At 43.8% G+C, this 19642-nt stretch overlaps 1 protein-coding gene across 1 annotated transcript in view; it reads right to left on the bottom strand.

The window, feature by feature from the left end:
* Window positions 1–19642, bottom strand: part of LHFPL6 (LHFPL tetraspan subfamily member 6) — a 148296-nt gene that overhangs the window by 8465 nt on the left and 120189 nt on the right. The window contains exon 3 of the mRNA XM_074859777.1: window positions 9987–10085. Within this exon, the coding sequence (XP_074715878.1) occupies window positions 9987–10085 (99 nt within the window). The remainder of the gene's footprint in view (window positions 1–9986; window positions 10086–19642) is intronic.

Raw genomic sequence — 19642 nt, 5'->3', positions numbered from 1 at the left:
TAGAATTATTAAATCTGGCCAGAAACATCAAGGGCAATGAGAAAAGCTTCTATAGATATTTCGGTGATAAAAGGAAGACTAGGGAAAATGTGGGCCCTCTCCAGAAGGAAATGGGAGACCTGGTTACCCAGGACATGGAGAAGGCTGAGGTTGCCTCAGTCTTCACCAGCAAGTGCTCCGGCCACACTGCCCAAGTCACAGAAGACAAAGGCAGGCACCGGGAGAATGAAGAACTGACCACTGCAGGAGAAGATCAGGTTCAAGACCATCTAAGGAACCTGAAGGTGCACAACTCCATGGGACCTGATGAGATGCATCCGCACGTCCTGAGGGAATTGGTGGATGAAGTGGCTACACCATTATCCATCATATTTGAGAAATTGTGGTGGCCTGGTGAAGTTCCCGCTGATTGAAAAAGGGGAAACATAACCTGCATTTTTAAAAAGGGAGATGCAGGGAACGATAGACCAGTCAGTCTCACCTCTGTGACCAGCAAGATCATGGAGCGGATCCTCCTGGAAACTATGCTAGGACACATGGAAAATAAGGAGGTAATTGGTGACAGCCAACATCGCTTCACTGAGGGCAAATCTGGTGGCCTTATACGACGGGGTTATAGTGTTGGATAAGGGAAGAGCAACTGATGTCATCTACCTGAATTTGTGCAAAGCATCTGACACTGTTGCACACATCCTTGTCTCTAAATTGGAGAGACATGGATTTGATGGATGGACCACTCGGTGAATAAGGAATTGGCTGGATGGTCACACTCAAAGAGTTGCAGTCAATAGCTCAGTGTCCAAGTGGAGATCAGTGACAAGTGGTGTTCTTGAGGGGTCAGTACTGGGAGTGGTGCTGTTTAACATCTTTGTTGGCAACATGGACAGTGGGACTGAGTGCACCCTCAGCAAGTTTGCTGATGACACCAAGCTGTGTGGTGCAGTCGACACGCTAGAGGGAAAGGATGTGCCATCCAGAAGGACCTTGACAGGCTTGAGAGGTGGGCCTGTGCAAACCTCATGAAGTTCAACAAGGCCAAGTGCAAGGTCCTGCACTTGGGTCAAGGTAGTCCCAAGCACAAATACAGGCTGGGTGATGAGTGGATTGAGAGCAGCCCTGTAGAGAAGGACTTGGGGGTGTTGGTTGACAAGAAGCTCAACATGATCCGGCAGTGTGCATTTGTAGCCCAGAAAGCCAACTGTATTCCAGGCTGCATCAAAAGAAGCATGACCAGCAGGTCGAGGGAGATACTGCCCCTCTGGTCTGCTCTCGTGAGACCCCACAGAGTTATATAGCTCTGGGGCCCCCAACATAAGAAGGACATGGACCTGTTGGACCAAGTCCTGAGGAAGGCCATGATCAGGGGGCTGGAGCACCTCCCCTATGAGGACAGACTGAGAGAGCTGGGGTTGTTCAGCCTGGAGAAGAGAAGGGTCCAGGGAGACCTTATAGAAGCCTTCCAGTACTTAAAGGGGGCCTACAGGAAAGATGGGGAGGGACTCTTTTTCAGGAAGTGTAATGATAGCATGAGAGGTAATGGTTTTAAACTGAAAGAGGGTAGATTTAGATTAGATAGAAGGAAGAAGTTCTTTACTGTGAGGGTGGTGAGACACTGGAACATGTTGCCCAGTCAAGTTGTGGATGCCCCTCCCTGGAAGTGTTCAAGGCCAGGCTGGGTGGGGCTTTGAGCAACCTGGTCTAGTGGAAGGTGTCCCTGCCCATGGCAGGGTGTTGGAACTAGATGATCTTTAAGGTCCCTTCCAACCCAAACCATTCTATGATTCTAAATATTTGTACCTTCTTTGCTGCTAATGTTAAGACTATCCTGGGCTTGCAGCCTGGGGTATTTGGCAACCTAATCATTTAGCCTTAAGTAGAGCCTGTTTTCCAAGATGAAGGAAAAAAGGTTTCAGATTAGCTGGGCTGAAGAATGCAAATGATATACCTTCAGAAATAAAAACTAAAATTCTTACTTGCAAAAAGCTGTGTAGGAACTCTAATTAAAAGCTTCACACGAGAGTCCAGTACTACAGGGAATGTGAATTCATGTAATCAATCAGGGTGTTGGAAAAGTAATCAGAGAAAAAGTAAGGAGTGTGATGTTAAGGGATATACAGGGATCTGGAGATATAAAGGCCAAAATGAATGTAAAAGATAATCAGCTAATTAATAAGAAGGCACAATTATAGCCAAGATAAACTAAAGAGCTGAAGACTTTTTTTCTTGACACAGTTACAATGAAAAGCCCTCATGTGAAATCAGCTACAAAAGCAGGAAAAGAAGTTAAAACTTGGAATGCATCCAGAAAGGATTAAAGTAGTTATGTGAAACAAAGAAAGAGCACTATATAAGGTAAAACTGCACCCAAACAAATAGCTTCAGTGAAGCTGGCTTCTTTGTCTGTAGCATGGATATGACTTTCTCAATGGATTTCTCTTTTTTTAAAAATATATGAATTCTTATGCATGCATAGATCAAGTTATTTTGGTTACTTATAACTGGTCAAAGAAATTGTGTGGGTATTTTGGTCTGTAATTAAATGCAGAAAATCTTATACAGTTCAGAATTGTAAAAAAGTGGAAAAAGAAGTACCAACCTGGAATTCTTCAGTCCTGCTGTATGTACTCACTCATATTACCAAATCCTCCGTTCTTTGGAGGATGACATCATTTTGTTTAATCAAACCTCAAATTTGTTGTACGTGTGCATTTATCATGGAACAATGAAGGAGAAACCAATATCTTGTGTCAATTACAGTGCTCAAATTCCCAAGAGCAAATAGCTTATGTCCTGATAATGAGGAGGTCTCCCAGTCTCCTGGAAGGAGTCTGCAGAAAGCTCACATATTGCAAGAAGTGAAATTAATTTCACCTCTCTTTGGACATCCACAGTGCAGAGATTCACACTGGACTAGTCCCCCAGACTCCCTCTGGAGACGAGGAGAAAAAGTCACTTATAAAAGTGTGTTGCATTTCATCTTAAGTTAGACATCTGAAGTGCAGCAGGTGAATCCTGCTCTAGTAGCACCTATTTTTCTCCCTTTAACTATGAAGGGATTACAAACAAACAGTTTAGCTGCCCTTTTCAAGTAATAAGGAGCACCAGGTACTTGCTCCCAGGTGGTCTGAGTCCCCTTCTGGATGCTCCTGCTTATCTGTATTCACTGCAGAGGGTCCATGTTCTAACTGGCAACAAAGGTAAGTGCCTCATGTTAGACAGAAAATATGTGGACTTTGATACAGTCACCAAAGGCTTACAAATATTTCCACTAAAGAGGAAATGTTTCTTGATGAAACACTTTCTTTACTAGCACATAGGCTGACTCATTCATTTATCTAAGAACTGAGTAGCTTCAGCTCAGGTACACTCATAAAGACTGTGCTCAGCCCCAGTCAAAAAACTGAACCATAAAATCTCTGAGCTGTTTGCAGAGGATCTGCGAACAAGAAAACTGGCTTTGTTAGATAGACTGCTCGTAGAAAAATACAGCTTTGAAGCCTTTGCCTTTAATAGGATTCTAATAAATTGCCCTACCCTCTAAATCATTTTCTTGATCGTTTTGGCACTGTATGTCAACATTCAGACAGATGCTGAGATGATGCCACCTAAGGCAAATTAACTAGTTGACAAAGCTTTTTTTATATTCACTGCTTTCTGTGGGATTTTTTTATTGTCGTTTTAGTAACTGCACTGTTTGCTTTTAAAGTGCTTTAAAGATCATTTACTCTAATATTTCTACAGCAAAAGTAATTATCAAGTCAACAGTTCTCTTTAAGATATTTCAAGCCCTCTAAAAGTGGCAAAGGGGAACCTTAATAATAATGATCTTTGGAAACAAATATCACTCAACAGAGAAGTTACTGAGAGCTTTTGAGGGCAATTCAGCTGCTTGTTCAGTTCAGGATGGCATCCAGCCTTTTAAGTTGCTCTCCAGACAGCCCCTTTGGCCAGGAGAGCCCTTTCACGGCAGTTCACATATGGATGGACAGTCACAGAGGGCAAGCAAAGGTGTGCATTTGGAGCCAACTACTTTGGTTGCTGCTGCAGCTGGGCCCCCAGACCTAGGATGCCTCTGTGCGTGACAGGTAGTGATAGAGTGTGACAGCCAGAGAACATGAAACAACTGGAGAGGATCTAGAAGGACTTGCAAAAGAAACAGGTCAGGAGACCATTCCCAGTCTCATAAGGATGGCATGAACTCAAACAAGCATAAAATGCATTTCAGGCAGTCTGTGGCAGCAGCTGCCAGGTGGGTAGGCAGGGCACAGTGTGCCGATGGCCACTCCTGAGCCATGCAAGCCCTTGCTGCCAGAGGTATGATTTTCACTGCCTTTAATAGCAAAGAAAAGCATAATGAAACTCAAAAGATGAGCTCTGAAGGTAGTTACAGACAGCAAACACCAAACCATGTTTGTAGGATGCTTCTTAGCACAAATGATCACCCAGCAGAATAAAAAAGCAGGTTCTAGGTAGGAAATGTATGTCTTAAAAAGTAATCTCTCACAAAAAGTTGTAGGACATAAAATTTCTCAAGCATTGGTCATCCAGGCAGAGTCCGGACTGCCCAAACACACCATATTTCCTCAAAGGAAGACAAAAATTTTTTCCAAGGAGTTCAACTTAAAAATTGGAGTTTATCTTAAATTTAGTGTCTTCATTCTTTCCAGTTAATAAGGTAAGTACATAATATCATTTCATACATCTGATGGTAGGGAAGTGGCAGCTGGAGGCCAGATGAAATTTCCTAGGGCACCTACAATGGCATGAGTCATCTAGGTTTAGATAAATGAATCTTACTCTAGATAACCATTTTGCTGTTCAGGATCTTAGGTATTGTTCTTGTATTGTTGTTTCACCAGATGCCAACTGAGGCTCGATTTTGTGAGTTAACTGAGCATGCCCTGTCCTCTCTGGGACCTTCTGTGGGATTTAGCTGCCTCTGCACCCATCGCAACAGAAATGAGCATTCAACAACTGAGCAGTCTCCACGTGCACATCTAGGGAAATGAATAGCCTAAAGTGAAGTATCATATTGATTTTAGACATTCAGAACCAATACTAATGTATTCACACGTATACATTGCCCTTTAAAAAAGGCATACAAGTTCAGAAGATTTCTTCACACAGTTTAAGTTTTGCAAAATGTGTAAGTTTTTGCAAATGTCTGGTGCAGTCTTCACTTTAATGCATCCTCTCACCTTAATGCAGGGTGCCTCACTTTAATGAATTTCCTGCTAAAACACTAATTTTTCAGCTGTTATTCTTGTGTGGTACATTTAGAAATTAAAACACAATAGCACTAGTGCCTCTAGCTCAGCAAAACTGAATGTGTGCTATATGATATGCTATAAAGATGCTGGCCTTTGGGAAATTGCCTGCTAATTCCTTTCACAGACCATAGGATTGTGTAGATCAGGTTCACTTTCACAGCCTTCAGTCAGAAGCTCTGTACTGCTGTGCCACGTCAGTGCTGTCCTGAATAGGCCCACAGGCAACTCCAGGTTGTAAATAAGGCAGCATAACAATAACAGCTTGCATGGTGACAAGAGATTAAGATGATTTTGATCCATTCTCAGACATTTGGTAAAAGTGAAAGGCAGTTCCTTCAAGCACTGCTATCTTATAATTCCAGTCTTCATCTCAGGCATTAGCCTGTGGCTAAATTAGACTAAGGACTTTGTCTCAGTCACTAAGCAAAGAACTGCGCTGGTTTAAAATATAAACATCTCTTTTCTCTTGCACCCATTTATTTATATTGCCCTACTTCTAGGAGTTACCATCCTAAAAATAGCAGCAGAAGACTGCTCCACTTCATAGTCTGTGTTCCGGTGGGAATTTTGCTCCACCTGTGACCTGAGATGGGTTGCCGCAATACAGAATGGGGCCCCAAGACCTCCATGCAGGTCCTGCTGACTGCTAGGGAGCTGGGAATCACAAGCAGAGGAACACAACAGAGAATTATCATGGCCTTAACCCCACAACAAGATTTGCCAGAGTTGGCTTGTCAAAGCCCTAAGCTATCCCTGTGGTTTTTTCCATGATGGAAAACCAGATTGCTACAGAAAAGCAGACAGCAGGTCCCTCTACAGGTGCACCAGTCTCTCTGTCTATTTATGGAGGTTACTCCCCATCCTCATTAGCAAAACAGCTCATCTATTGAATGTAATTTAATCAACAAATGGGGTTGTCCTTGGCAGGGTATCTTCAGCTGAAGAACTCTTTGTAGAGATGGAGTTGTACAACCACTTCCATTTGATTGAAAAAAATTAGCCCAATTAGATACATAAATGTTTAAGTAAACCCTTTGGACATAGTTCACTTAATAAAAAACTAATAAATACCCAGTTTTAAAGAGAGCAGCAAACTGCTGGGCATTTCACAATGTTGGCTCAGGTTTTCTAGAAAAGAATATCCAAATCCACTTATACGTAAATTAAAGGCATGGTTATTTTTCCTGCAGCCTCTTTAAGTATTGCTTTGGAATGTACACAGAAATGTGTGTGTTTGGGAGGGGCAGAGTGAGGGTGTCCCTCTTCACAATATGGGCTATCTCAGCACTATTTGGAGTGTCTATTAGTCTAATGCCTTTTCAGAATGCCTGAAGACATGGAGAAACACTTCGCACTTCTTATCTAGCACACGCACAAAGGATTAGGCTTTTTTATGGGTTCTTAGCATTACTATTTATTTATTCTACCTAGTTATGACCATGTTACGGGAGGTGGGGGTTTGTCTTGTTTTGGTAAAGCAAAAAATTTCATTTAATCGCTAATTCTGGAATATTTCTGGTTAACATGACATTTCACAGTGCACAATTCAGCTGCTTCTCAAGTGAGTTCTTGCAGTCCTGCCTCTGCACCTGTCTCTTGTCCTTCTCATCTTCCTATAATGTAGAATGGGGCTCCTGGCTTATCTTTTCTACCTTCAACCTCAACCACTTTTTCCCCTCACCTTTTTTAAGTCCAGAACAAATATCAGTGCTGAAACTCCATCTTTGCTGGCTCTGTGGTCAAACCTGGTGTGCTTCGACCCTCCTTTCCTAACTGCACGCACATGTTCCCTGTGGCCCAAGCTGCAGCAGTTGCTCTGCCCTCCTCGAAGAGGAGGCTGGACGCTGTCTGCTGATCAGCATCCCTTTGAACACCCTCTTCTTTGAGGGTAACCACATGTGCTGAATTAGACTCTCAGTGACATCTTCACTAGCACCCCCAGCAGCAGGAGATGCAGGACCAGCACTCCCACCACCACCATTTCTCCCATCAGCAAACCAGTGCAGGGCTCACAGCAGCTCAGCTTTTCTGATTTTGAATGCAGCATGTATATATGTCGTTCTTGAGCAACTCATTTCACAGATTCAGGAATAGAAAGCATATCATTGTGGCTTAATCAAGTTAAATATTCAAATGAAAGCAATAATTACTTAAATTTGTCTTGAGACTTAATGAGATTAAGTCTTTGAAACATCATTTTTGGCCTGTAGGCTATGATGAATAAGTCAGTCTCTAATGATTCAGAAAAGACTAGAGGCTTTGGGTTATCACCAACCAAGAGGTATTTATGAAAGACAAGGAGCAGTGTGGATATTAAATGGCCCTCGGACAGTACTTCTTCTTTACAGATGACTTTGCTAACACAGCAACAACCAGGCACTGATATTAAGTAAAAAAAAATCCAAGCCAAGCATTTAAATTCACTGCCAATGTATGTGGAGATGTTCAGTGGCAGAGCTGCCTGGTGGAAATCACTACAGCAAATTTCAGTTCTCATTATAATCTGTTAATTAATGTGTTAACATATGATTGCAGCAGATCGGTGAGACCAGCACTCCCCATCAAGCCTAGGCATGCATAACACATGCCTTGCATGCTCCAGGTCCAGAAAATATAGTAAGAGTACACGCCTTCACAGCTAATGTAATACATGTCATGGTCCTTATGTGTACTGGGAAGGAAAGCTGTCAGCTGAAATTTTTCACATGGGTTTCTTCACTGACTTTAATGGCAAAGTGATTAAATTTATGCAAATATCTGACTCATGACTCAAGACTGAGATGGCAAAGGTGGTCTCAGAGACTCTGCTCTGATTGTGAGTACGACTGTGTTTAAGGTCACAGTTTGTAACTGCCTAAGTGCTGTCTTCAGGGAGCTCAGACTGCCATGACACCCACCTTCTCATAAGTTTGCAGAGAAATAACCCAGAAAGGTAACACTTTTCTGTACTCTGGGGAGAACAATGACTGAAGCCTGGGAACAAGCAGGCTGTCAGGAGTCACAAGCAGGAATCACAGGAGCAGAGCTGCTTACATGCTTGGCATGGAATAGCAGGCATCAGCGTGCTCCAGCAAGGGGCTAGCTGGCCTTTCAAAGGGGAGTGCTGCTAAATGGACTGGCTGGGAACTTCAGGCTTCTGCACAGAACTGACCACAGGCAGCGATGAACCCGACTGTTCCCTGCAACAGTTACTGCAGTGTTTTGCCATCCTTTGAGAGACCTTTCCATGGAGCTGGGAATCTTAGTTCTGGGACATGTTTTTTCTGGTAGTTAACTATACATTTCTGTTCTCATTGCTCTCTCTCCTTTGTGTTCATATCTTTCAAGTATTAGGTGAATAAAAAAGTCGCAGGAACTTTTTATACTTCACTGAAAAGAAAATTTAATATCAATAGCACAGAAGGATATTAGAGTTCAGAATAACAAGGTAAAGCTTCTAGAGCACGTTACACATCCCTTGGGCAACACCATTAGTGGTTCCCGATAACATCAGTGGCAGTGGTAGAGATGGGTGCCGATATTGGTAATGAGAATTTCTGGTTCCATGCCAGATCCAAAACACCACAAGAATGGTGTAAGGGAGGATGACCTGGAGCATCTCTCCCAAAGCAATATTTTTTACCTTTCAACCTAAATTCATTTGCATATCTTCACAAGAAACATCTCTGGGATGGAAACAAAACTCCGTACTCCTGAAGCCTGACAGAAATATCAGTGCAAAATAAAAGATATTGCAGCAGGTTTGTGTTTAACCCTAGGAGACCTTTTTCGTCCACTGTTCTTTGCACTGGGATTACTGCCAGGCTACCACAAGCCCTGCACACACATCTATGGAAAGGATTTCTAACACTAACCATAAGGTTTAGCTCGCAGGAGCTGGAAATGGGGAACTGCGTGTCCGTGCTTGGGAGTGGGAGCTCTCAAGCCTGCAAAGGGTCAGGGTGCCCAGTCTCTCCTGCTCCTTCAAGAGGATTGCAGATCCTGCTCTTCCTCAAGCAGCACAGGATCAGAGAGCACTTACAGAGTATTAGCAGCTGCATTGACCCTTCTAGCTAAACAAGGACCAGGATGTGCATTCAAACATCAGATCTTGATCATCCACACTGATGAATCCTTAGGTTGCTGCTGGCTCCTTGTTTTTCACAGTCTTCTCTAGAGGTGGCTCACCCCATACTGCATCCCTGGGTCTCATTCAGCAGTCAGTGAAGTCATCAACAGTAAGACCAGTGGCTTGTTTGGAAGAAGGCTGACATAGGGAGCAAGTGCTATTTACCAGTTTCCCAAGTATGCAAGTAACCAAATCCATACTCTTTAGGCCGGGGTTAGAAGGCCATAAACATGCCAGACTTCAAAGACAGCTAATTGCACTCATTGTGAATTACACTGACCTGTGCTGTGACATGATGTCTCTGCCTAACTTGTCAAGATCTGCAGGAGTGTTAGCTCCTGTATTGCAAGCCTATTAAATCTGATGTCTTAAATATATATATACATGCATACATTCCTTCATTTTCTTTTTTAATGATGTTCTGGAAAATATTTCCAGCAAATCTATCTGAAATCCCCTGCCTTAGCACCATACCAGAATGATGCAATATGAATACCCTACCACACAACTGGGTTGCTTCTCCACGACTGTGCTCACATCCTCATTTGCTTTTATGGACGACACACAGAAGAGTCTAATGTGGCTGAGATGTTCTGATGGTGACTCACCCAATTCAAACTGGTTGGAAAGGTTACCACACGTTTGTCTGACCTCTTCACTGTCCCATCCAAGAGGATAGAGGGCACAACCAGAGCCAATCAACAAACCTATGGAGAGAAAAGAAAATACGAGTTTATACAAGCAATTGCCATTTTCTTAAACACAGGCTGCCACTTGGGAATCAAAGTGTCAAACTGCAATTTGGGAAGCTCAGAGAAAAAAAAAAAATCTCTTCTTCTCCTAAAAACAATAGAAAATCATTTGGACTTCTACTGCTGCATTCTGCTGTGCTGTTTTACAGCTGGTCTGTGGGCTGGAGGCAGTCTTGGTGGTTCAGCACCAGAAGCCACCCTAAGCTTCTGGAGCTTCTACCTGAGAGCTTTTACACTCCCCTCCTACTCTGCAGAACTACATATACTGTTCGGAAAACTCAATGCGGGGTTAAATAGAAACTGTGTTAATCACAGCATTTGCAAGCTGATTGTTTCTGATTAATTAAAACAACAATTAACCAGGGTCTATCAAGGTTCTAGTAGGAAAAGTAAACTGACAGTTGTGCTAATCTATTGTCATTTTCCTTTGTTTTTCACCTTTTCAAAATGGTTTCATGTCACCTGATCAATTCACACCACAGGTACACACTCCACAAAGTTTTCGCAAATCATTTCAGCTAAAACTGCGGTCTTGAGCCATTTACCTATTATGCTTGGCTTAACATTCACAACATGCTTTGCTTTCTCCAGCCCTCATGCTGCCCCAAACAGATGTGTTTTGGCTAAGTCTTTCCCTTCACAAGATCTTGCTGGGAATCACCCAATAGGCCATGATTATCTTGCAGAAGTGGCATTTTTATCATATTGCATTCTCAGCTGTCACCGCAGCAGCTGCCAAAAAGTGGGTGTAGCTGGCAAAGCTTCTTACACGGACAGCCTAGAGAGAACATTTCAATGTATGCTACAGCATTTAAATGTTACCTCCTTGGTGTCAGATCTTATTTATAAGATTGGAAATGAATCATTATGTAGATAATGGGCTGGGTGGGCCTGACACTTTGCAGGCTGTAAAGGCAAGCAAGTCCTCAAACAGTTTGCAGGGTGGGTTTGCACCGGCATCTTTTACCTGTTCGGTAGAGCACAGGACTGGGACAAGGTTTCAAGCCCTTCAGCTGCCACTGTCTGACTCTGGGCAAGTCCCTTGACCTCACATCACCTCACTTTTTCTCTCTTGACAATAAGGACAATGTGCTCCCTGGCAGAGTGCTTCTGCTGCCATGCTCCTAGTGCAGAAAAGCCCTGGGTGTGGTGACAGAGGTACTGGGGACATGTCTAGCAGGAGTCCTGAGAATGATTCTGACTCAGGGCCTGGAGCTAGCTGTGCATTTCTACTGTCTCCGTCCTCAAGGTGCCTAAGTTTCCCATATTTCTGACACTTCTGTAAGATACAAAAATCACCTTATTATGTTCTTGACTTGCTCAGAGATACACCTGAACAAGGCACTGAAGTCCAGAAGTGGTATCTCATCTTTCTCCAAAAGATGTTTAATGCTTTTAGCATCTTATCTGTTAGCAAAGTAGCTCAGCAACTCCTTCGCTGCTCCTCCAAGCACATCTGCCCCTGTTTAGGCCCAATATTAGCTCCTTAGATCCTCCTCCACTAAGTTCAAATTTCTTCTTGCTGTGCAAGTCTGCTTCTTCCTTTTCTTGTTGAGCAGTCATTGCCTGCTTCTGTCTCCATATCTACATTGCATACTGAAAAAGAAATCCCTGAGGCAGCTCTCTCAGATGGTGCATTCACCCAACAGCTGTAAAGGGAGAAAAGCAATTAAGGACACATGAATGCTAGGTATTTTCAGAAATTTGCCTGACCTGAATATGGTTGCTTCTAATGTCCTCGCTAATGACTTTCACAGTATCATCTGATTTTTTCCCCCAGGGCTGCAGAGCTGACGGCAGCTGGTAGAATCCATGTAAATGAGAGTTGCTTCTAATTAAATTCTCAGAAAGCATGTTTCTCAGACAAGAGAACTTAGTCCAAAACTGGGTCTACATTTGTTAAAGACAGCTTAAGACTGAAAAAACCCAACTGATTCTCACTTGAATTGTTAAAGCAAGAAGGGCGTTGCGAAGCACTGACAGCATGGCTGGTGTGCTAGGAATGGGCAGGACCCAGTGGGGCAAGGAGGAACATCACCACTGATGATGAGAATGGCTGCAGAAGGGAGGAAGAGCACCTAGATGCCAGAGATAGCCCCACAGACAGATGGATCGTGGCAGCCTCGGCCCGTCCTGTTGTGGTTCTGACCCCTTCCCACACTGGCTGTGACGCCCATGACCTGCCTGGTGCCAACTCAAACAGACCACAGCTCAGAAGCTGCTCTGGCCAAAAGTGAACCACTCTGGCTGGGCTGGTTTCAGTCAACTTGTGTCCTTGAACAGACTCTCTGGGAGACCTCACAAATGCTCAGAGGGCTCCATTGCGAGGGGCAGGGAGATGTGTGCAGGGAGTAGGAGGGAAGGCAGGCTTGCATCTGCCTGGGTTGTAGCAGATGAAACAGTAGCTAGCCCTTCCTCACAAATAGGTCCTGGGAAAGCCTCCTGCCCGATTCTTCCAGGAGAGACACTACAGCAGCACCGCAGGCAAGTGAAAGGACTATTAGCATAACAATGCTGCCCCTCCAAACCCAGAACAAGCTCTTACTCAGCACTTGCCAATTACTCTCCTCAGGTGGCAAGAGTGTCTAGTGCCCACTGCATTCACAAAGGACTGTTTGTTTTCAGCTCTCTTTAGGTTTTGTTGCAGTAACAGGTTGTTTGGTTTTTTTCCCACGAATATTGCTCACAGCACTTTCCACTGCCACCCTCCAAACACAGCTCATCGTCTTCCAAACACGTGTACCTGTTCACTCTTTCTGCCTCCGATGCTACACTGGATATAGTGGCCACAAGCCTTGACAATTTATTTCCTTCCTTAGCCAGACCTCTTCATCCCCCTGTCACACCCTCTTTCTCATTTCTGTCTGGTCATCTCTGTAAGTCCAAAGCCCAGTCTCAGTGAAAATAAATTGTGGGGTTCAGTCAAAAATTCATTAGCAATTCGATATACTGTAATGTTAAATTGCTCCAAAGGAGCAACTGCCTCACTCCTACATGGATGCTTGCCCTTAAAGCCAGTCCACACTGTCTAATAACCAGCTCACAGCATCCACCACTGCACCTCACCATTAGCTGTGCCTCCTAGAAATAAACTAAATAAGGGAAAACTAGCATGCTATGTCAGGAAACCTTCCTACCCCGGCAACAGCTGGCTCTCCAGTTGGGTACAGGCTCTATCATTTATGGAGTACCAGCCATGGAGCACCGCAGCTTCTTTTCTGCCCGCAGTCTGCGCTGACTGTGATGATGACATCAAACGGGAAAATGCCGCCTAACGCCGGTGTCACTGCATGGCCCCAGAGCACGAGTGGCAGCCTGTTTACTTGTGAAGGACAAGGTATAAAACCATGGGCAAGATCACACAGTTCATTTAGCAAACACAAAACCTACCAGAGACCAAAAGTGCTGCCAGAAGCACGGGGCTACATTTCCATCTGGCAAAAAGGCTTTTGCCTATAAATACCAATTTTGCCACAGGTACCGACTGACCACAAGTCTTAAAGCTGTTGTTTTGACATCTCCTTTGATATCACTGGTTTTCAGCTGGTCTTGATTCATCTTCAAATGTTTCCCTGTAGTGGTGCGTATGTGCCTGTTGTGGATTTAGGTCTATTGAGGTCTATTAAGCAGTTGTGTTCCCCAGTACTTCTTGCAGGCAAGGTGTGGGTTAAACTCAGGGATTTACCTTCAATGTAAGACTTCCACAAAGACTTAGAGACTGCTAGTCAGTAAGAAAAAAATTCACAGGTTTTGCTTTATGCCCTGAGGTATGTATGTACGCATGAGTGTGTGTGTAATGTCCCATTGCTTTCAGCAGGATTCTGCATGACTTCAACAGGGCTGATACTGCCTCGGTCTGCATGGGCAGTGAAGTTGGGAACTGGCATTTCAGCTCCCTTATTTTATGCACTAGAAGTGTGGAGTGTACCTCAAAGCCCATGATGTTAACAGGACTTGGGCAAAAGACCCTCAGCTCCTTCTTTCCCTTCTAATCAATCCACCCCTGTTTGTAAGCAACTAAATGTGTGAATCAGACCCTGCAAAACCAAAAAACTGCATACTATTACCACTGATAATTCATACACGCTCACAGCCAATTTGTATAATCACAGAGAATATAGATCCTGCTGAACAGCGGCAACCTCCATTTAAAGATCTAAGTTAAATCCAAGGGCTGCAAACCCAGCAGAAATCCTTAAGTTAATTTTGCAGCTTCAGTAGAGAGCAGTTACTGGCTTAGCTCAAGAGTCACATCGTGGCGTGCCCTACAGTTATTGTATTTAGCCAGCTATGCTACCAAGGACACCACACCCATCTTTACAGCTGCTTCAAATGCTTAGGATGTCTATAACATTTCTTAAGAAAGTAAAAATAAAAACACCCCACCAAGCTGTGATTACCATAATCTGTCATCTTCCATTACCCACTACAGTCATTAAAAGAAATAGAAAGGGGAAGGAAATGTGCAGCTCCATAAACAGCACCTTCACAAAAGGGGCTGTAGCTTTGAGGTGCAAGGGAGCCAGTCAGTGGGATGGGGCCAGCCAGCAGCAGAGGTGCTGGCGGCCCTTGACTGCTGTTTTGGATGACATGCCATGCACCAGTGGAGATGCTGGCACTGTCAGGGGCCAGCTCTTCTGGAGCAGTTCTGCATTCGGGAATGAAATGGGCTCCTGGCTTGAAACATTGCTATTGCAAGTGCTGCAGCTGGCTCGATGCACTAGTGAGGCATGCGGAGAGAGCCGCAGGGCTGACTTAATGCAGCCAGCTTCAGCAGTGCAAAGCTGGAATTAAGTGCTTGGCTTCAATATTTAACAGGGTCCCATTTAGACACTCGGTGTAGTCCATGCAGAAAGCTGGATACCTTCAAAAAGTGAGCTAAAAACAGCCTATGTGCCAAGCGAGGAGCTACCCAGACCTACAAGTTGCAAAACTACAAACCAGGGGGTCAGAGGGTGGATGCCTCAATAGTAAACTACCCGGAGTAATACTTGTCCATCCCAGACTGCCTTCTCTGTCACTCTTGCTGTGGGTATCGTGCATGATCATATTTTAGTAACACTTAGCACTTGAAAGATGATCTTGTCTGTCTGGAGTGGAGCTTGTGATTGAAAATAATTGCATATAACAGGTTCTGCATATGGTGGATGCGGCAGGGAAGGGACAGTAATTACATTAGTGTCTTGGCACAGATCTAGGTTTCATCTTCAAAGTGATAAAGAAATGATTTGTGGCATGCAGCAATCAGCTTACTCCAAGAGGTAAAATATTAACCACTATTAATATCTCCAAGAATAGCTTGGATATATACAAGTCTCAAACAATAAATACAGAAGGATTAATAAACCAAGAGACATTAACCAGATTTTGCCATGGGCAAAATGACTGCACTCAGAAAGACCAGGATGGATCAGCACAAGTCAATGCACAAAATAGGAAGCTTGCAAATCCCTGTGGCGGTCCTCAGACTGCTGCTGTGGCTTTAATAGGAGCCTCCACCCAAAGGTCTGATGTTCCTTAAATAACCCCTGTAGACATCACACCATAAATTAATTGTCTGTAACTGTCCTGAGAGTTCATAGCTAGCAAGTACTGGTTTACAGACTCAGCTCTTCCTCTCACTCGTTGAGGTCACAGCATGACTCTGATTGCTATATAGCTCATTCTTGTTTTGTTGTCAGCCCAATTGATCATTGCATCCTCAAAAGGCTGTTAAATAAAGCCAAACCTTCCCTAGTGTCCTTCCTTCTCCCTTGCATAGGGTAAACCTAAGCATGTGATTCAGATAAATCCGATGGGGAAAACCATCAGTTTGATCAATAAAGAGAGGTAGTGATGGCAGTAAATGAGGCACTTAGCTTTTGATTCAGCCTCAGAGTCTTGCTGCTAGAAAACACATTTTCAAATGGGAACTGTACCATAATCAACTGTTCCTTGATTATGGGCTTTTTAGGAGCCTTCTACATGGGCACTAGAAATTGTATGCCTTTTTTGTATAACCTCCTGTGAAAGCAGTGAAAGGGACTGCCTGGGCACCATAAAGGGCCTTCTTGGCCAGCGGTTAGAGGGGGTCTGCTCTGCTGTAGCAGGAGGCCTGGAAAGCCTCTCAAGCAGAAAGGATCCCAGTGTCATTGTGAAAACCCAATTTGTATTTCCACCTAGAAAAATAAAAGGAATGAGTCAGACTTGATATATGTACTGCAGACAGAAAAGAAAACCAGAACCAAATGTTGCCTTTTGTACAGTCACTTTTTAGTGAGAAAAATCTTCTTCAAAATATCTTCCTCCTTTCTTTCCCCCCATTTTCTACTTTTTCCCCTTTCATTTTCGGACCTGACCAAAAATAAACCTTGCCATTTTTTTGCTAGGCATTTCTAATGACTACTGCTCATCTGACAGATATTCAGGCCATCTGGAGAAGCTGACAGACAATAATTTGGAAGTCATCCCTTTCAAGACCATTTTAATGATTTTTTTCCTTTCACATTTTTTCTCTATTAGTCCATCTGAATCTTCAAGGATGATAGAAAGTTTTCACATTCCCATCTGTCACTTGAAGGTACAGTAATCTCTACAAACAAAACAAAACCAATTTTTAGATGCAGCATGGACTTTGACTCTTCAGTTCTTGTGATTTAAAAATTCTCCTTGCTGTAATGGTTTTAAAGCATTTATCTGCTATAAAAGTGAGCCTGCAGTGTGAAAGTAAAATTGAGCTGGCATATGAAGTTGTCTGCTGCTTTCAGATGTACCTTAGCCAACAAACAATATGGTTAAAGAAGAATTGGTTAAAAACCATGATGTGAAATAATTCAGCAGACACATCTTCTGAAGTCCTTGTTCAAGAAAATCTCCAGGAGCTGCAACCAAGCAGCAACTGCAGAGTGACAGAAGTGGGTCAGAACAGGTTCAGACAACCTCCAGAGCCTGGGCAAAGCAGCAGGACCCAACAGAGCAAAGAGGGGAGCAGAGGAAGCCACACTGTGCTGGCTGCAGGCAGCCTGGCTCCCATGTCCACGGGAGACCAGCCTCAATTCAGTTAGCGAGGGACTATGTCTTTATACTGGCGGCTCTCAGCTCTTCACCCAGAAGCATCCCTTCTTTAACGTCACACTCCTACTGCTTTTCTTGACATCATTTCTCTGTTCTTTGGTTTCTCTGCTGTTCTTCCATTAGAGAAATGTTATCACACAGATCCCTTCCATTGGTGTTAGTACCTGTCCCTCAGGAAACCCAGGCATACACCTGACCTGGGCTTTTATTAGGCTTAAACATGAGATCAACACTTTGGGCAACAGTGCTCTGTCGAGTTAGTAGTCACTGAACATGGCACATTTGACTGGTTCCTTATTGAGCCTGAACTGCAAGTGCATAGTTTGAGATAGGGTACAACTGTCTACAATGTGAATGAACGCAATAAGGGACTCTCTTGTCTGAGTGTCCAGGACAAATTTCCTCTCACTCCACCTCACAAGGGTCACAGCATGGGAAACAGCAAGTCAGTTCAGAGCTTCACTCAAGTCAAGGTGTTTCTGCCACAGACTTTGCTATAGCAGGACATTAGAGGGACTCTAGAAGCAAAGCAAAAGGAAACATAAGAACAACAACAAAAAACAGAGAGAATAAAATGCTATAACTTTCAGCTTTGCAGATTCTGCCTCCATAACACTGCTTCATCTTGAGCATGATGGAAATAGTACTCATGGATTTTCAGCCAAGGGCAAAACCCCACCACCCTTTCCCTTCTGGTTCTGATCTCCAGGTTTTAATTCAATGCATTTAGCTTTGCTTAGCTCCCTTCCTGTCAAGCCCCATCCCTCAGATAAGACCTTTTCTGTTATTTTGGGTTACTCCACACGACGAGCACTCACTGCCTGGCAGCTGTTCGACTCTGAACCTCAGTGAACAGCCACAGTGAAGAGCTGCCACCTACCTGCTACTGCTTCCCAGAGCTCTTGGAGAGCAGGGCCAGTGGCAAAGGAAGCCTAAAAAAGGCATTACAAATGCCTGCCAGCATCCAGCACAGCAAAGTTCTGTGTCATGGGAGAGTCACAGCCTTTGCTTTCTCCATGACTGTGGGCACACATGCAGTGGGGGGTGCAGATGGGAGTCTTCTGACAGACAAAGCATCACTTTGCTTTGATTTTCATTTCATCAAAGGTGGTGTGCTCATTACTACAGAGATACTTCAGGCTCAGAGGGGGAAATCTCACCCAGAGATGCTACATTGCTACCCAAAATCTAATGGCTTTGTCTGCTCTATTTGGCCCTGGGCATTTTAAAACGCAATACCGAAGGCTTCAGAAAATGGGGCTGGGGGCTGGGAGAAACGCAAAGGAAAGAGTGAAGTAGGAAATGTAGAGAAATCAAACACAAAGCTGCTACTAAATGGAAGTGAATTAATGGGAGCCATTTGGTAAAAGGACAAGTGACAGGGCCGTGGCAGCTGCTGCCATAGAAAGGAAAGATCCAGCACCAATTTCAAAGCCCTGCAAAATAGGTGCTGGTGCAGGGCTTTCCAGGAGACTGCAGCTCCCAACAGTTCCGACCCCCCAAAATCACCCCTGGAGGTACTTGCTGTGACTAGATTTTATAAAGCAGCAGTAAACAGGCTCCACAGTCTGCACAGGTTGGCACTAGATGTTAAGAAAACCAAGAGTTAAATCTTATTTTATGTATGCAGTAGTAGGAGTAACATGATCTTTGAGAACTAGTTGAAGTACAGTGTGTAACTGGTTATTTCACTGAAAACTCCTTTATTATTATTTATCATACAGCACCATTCACATGCAGGGGGATTTAAAGAGATCCAAGGCAACAGGTACATGCCTGTGCAATTTATATCTTATTGGTTATGGTTAAGTGGGGCTAAGGCTGGCCACAGAGTCAAGGTGGAGGGTATCTGGAGGATGTACCAATTGATTAAAGAATGAATATTCACTGAAGCAGATACTCCAGGCTGATTCCCTTACCACCAGATCACACAGTCCCTCTTACATTTTAATTCTTTCAGCCAGTGATGATACAAGTATTAGGTACCAAGTAGAACATCCTTCAGATAGAAGCTCCAGAGATCCCAGGGGATGAGCGACCAAGGTTCAAATCAGGAAAAAAAAAAGGGGCAAAAAAGAGAAGGCTTTTACCATGTCTATTTCTCCCAACCATGAGTGTTGGGTGTGGACAACTGGATATGAGAGATTCCAGCATCACCACGTTTTCTCTTTTTTTTTGACTACTTGCATTTCAGCTGGGTAGCCCACCTGGAGACCAGTTCCTGCTCCAGAACCGCAGGGGTCTTTCTTTTTAGGTGCCTCAGATGGCACAGGGCATATCAAACCTATGGAGATGCTTCTGCAGTGGCAACTGAATTGAGACCTTTGTCAGTACAATCAACAGAGTCTAGAAGATATTTTTCTCATCCTAAAGAATACATAAACATAGGTCTATGACTAGGACACATCTAAGTTCACCTAAGCCAAAGGCACAAAGACATACATATGGCACTGTCAGAC

This window comes from Strix uralensis, chromosome 2 (genome assembly GCF_047716275.1).
Source record: "Strix uralensis isolate ZFMK-TIS-50842 chromosome 2, bStrUra1, whole genome shotgun sequence".
Classification (NCBI taxonomy): Eukaryota; Metazoa; Chordata; class Aves; order Strigiformes; family Strigidae; genus Strix; species Strix uralensis.
This window is presented reverse-complemented; position numbering and strand designations above follow the sequence as displayed.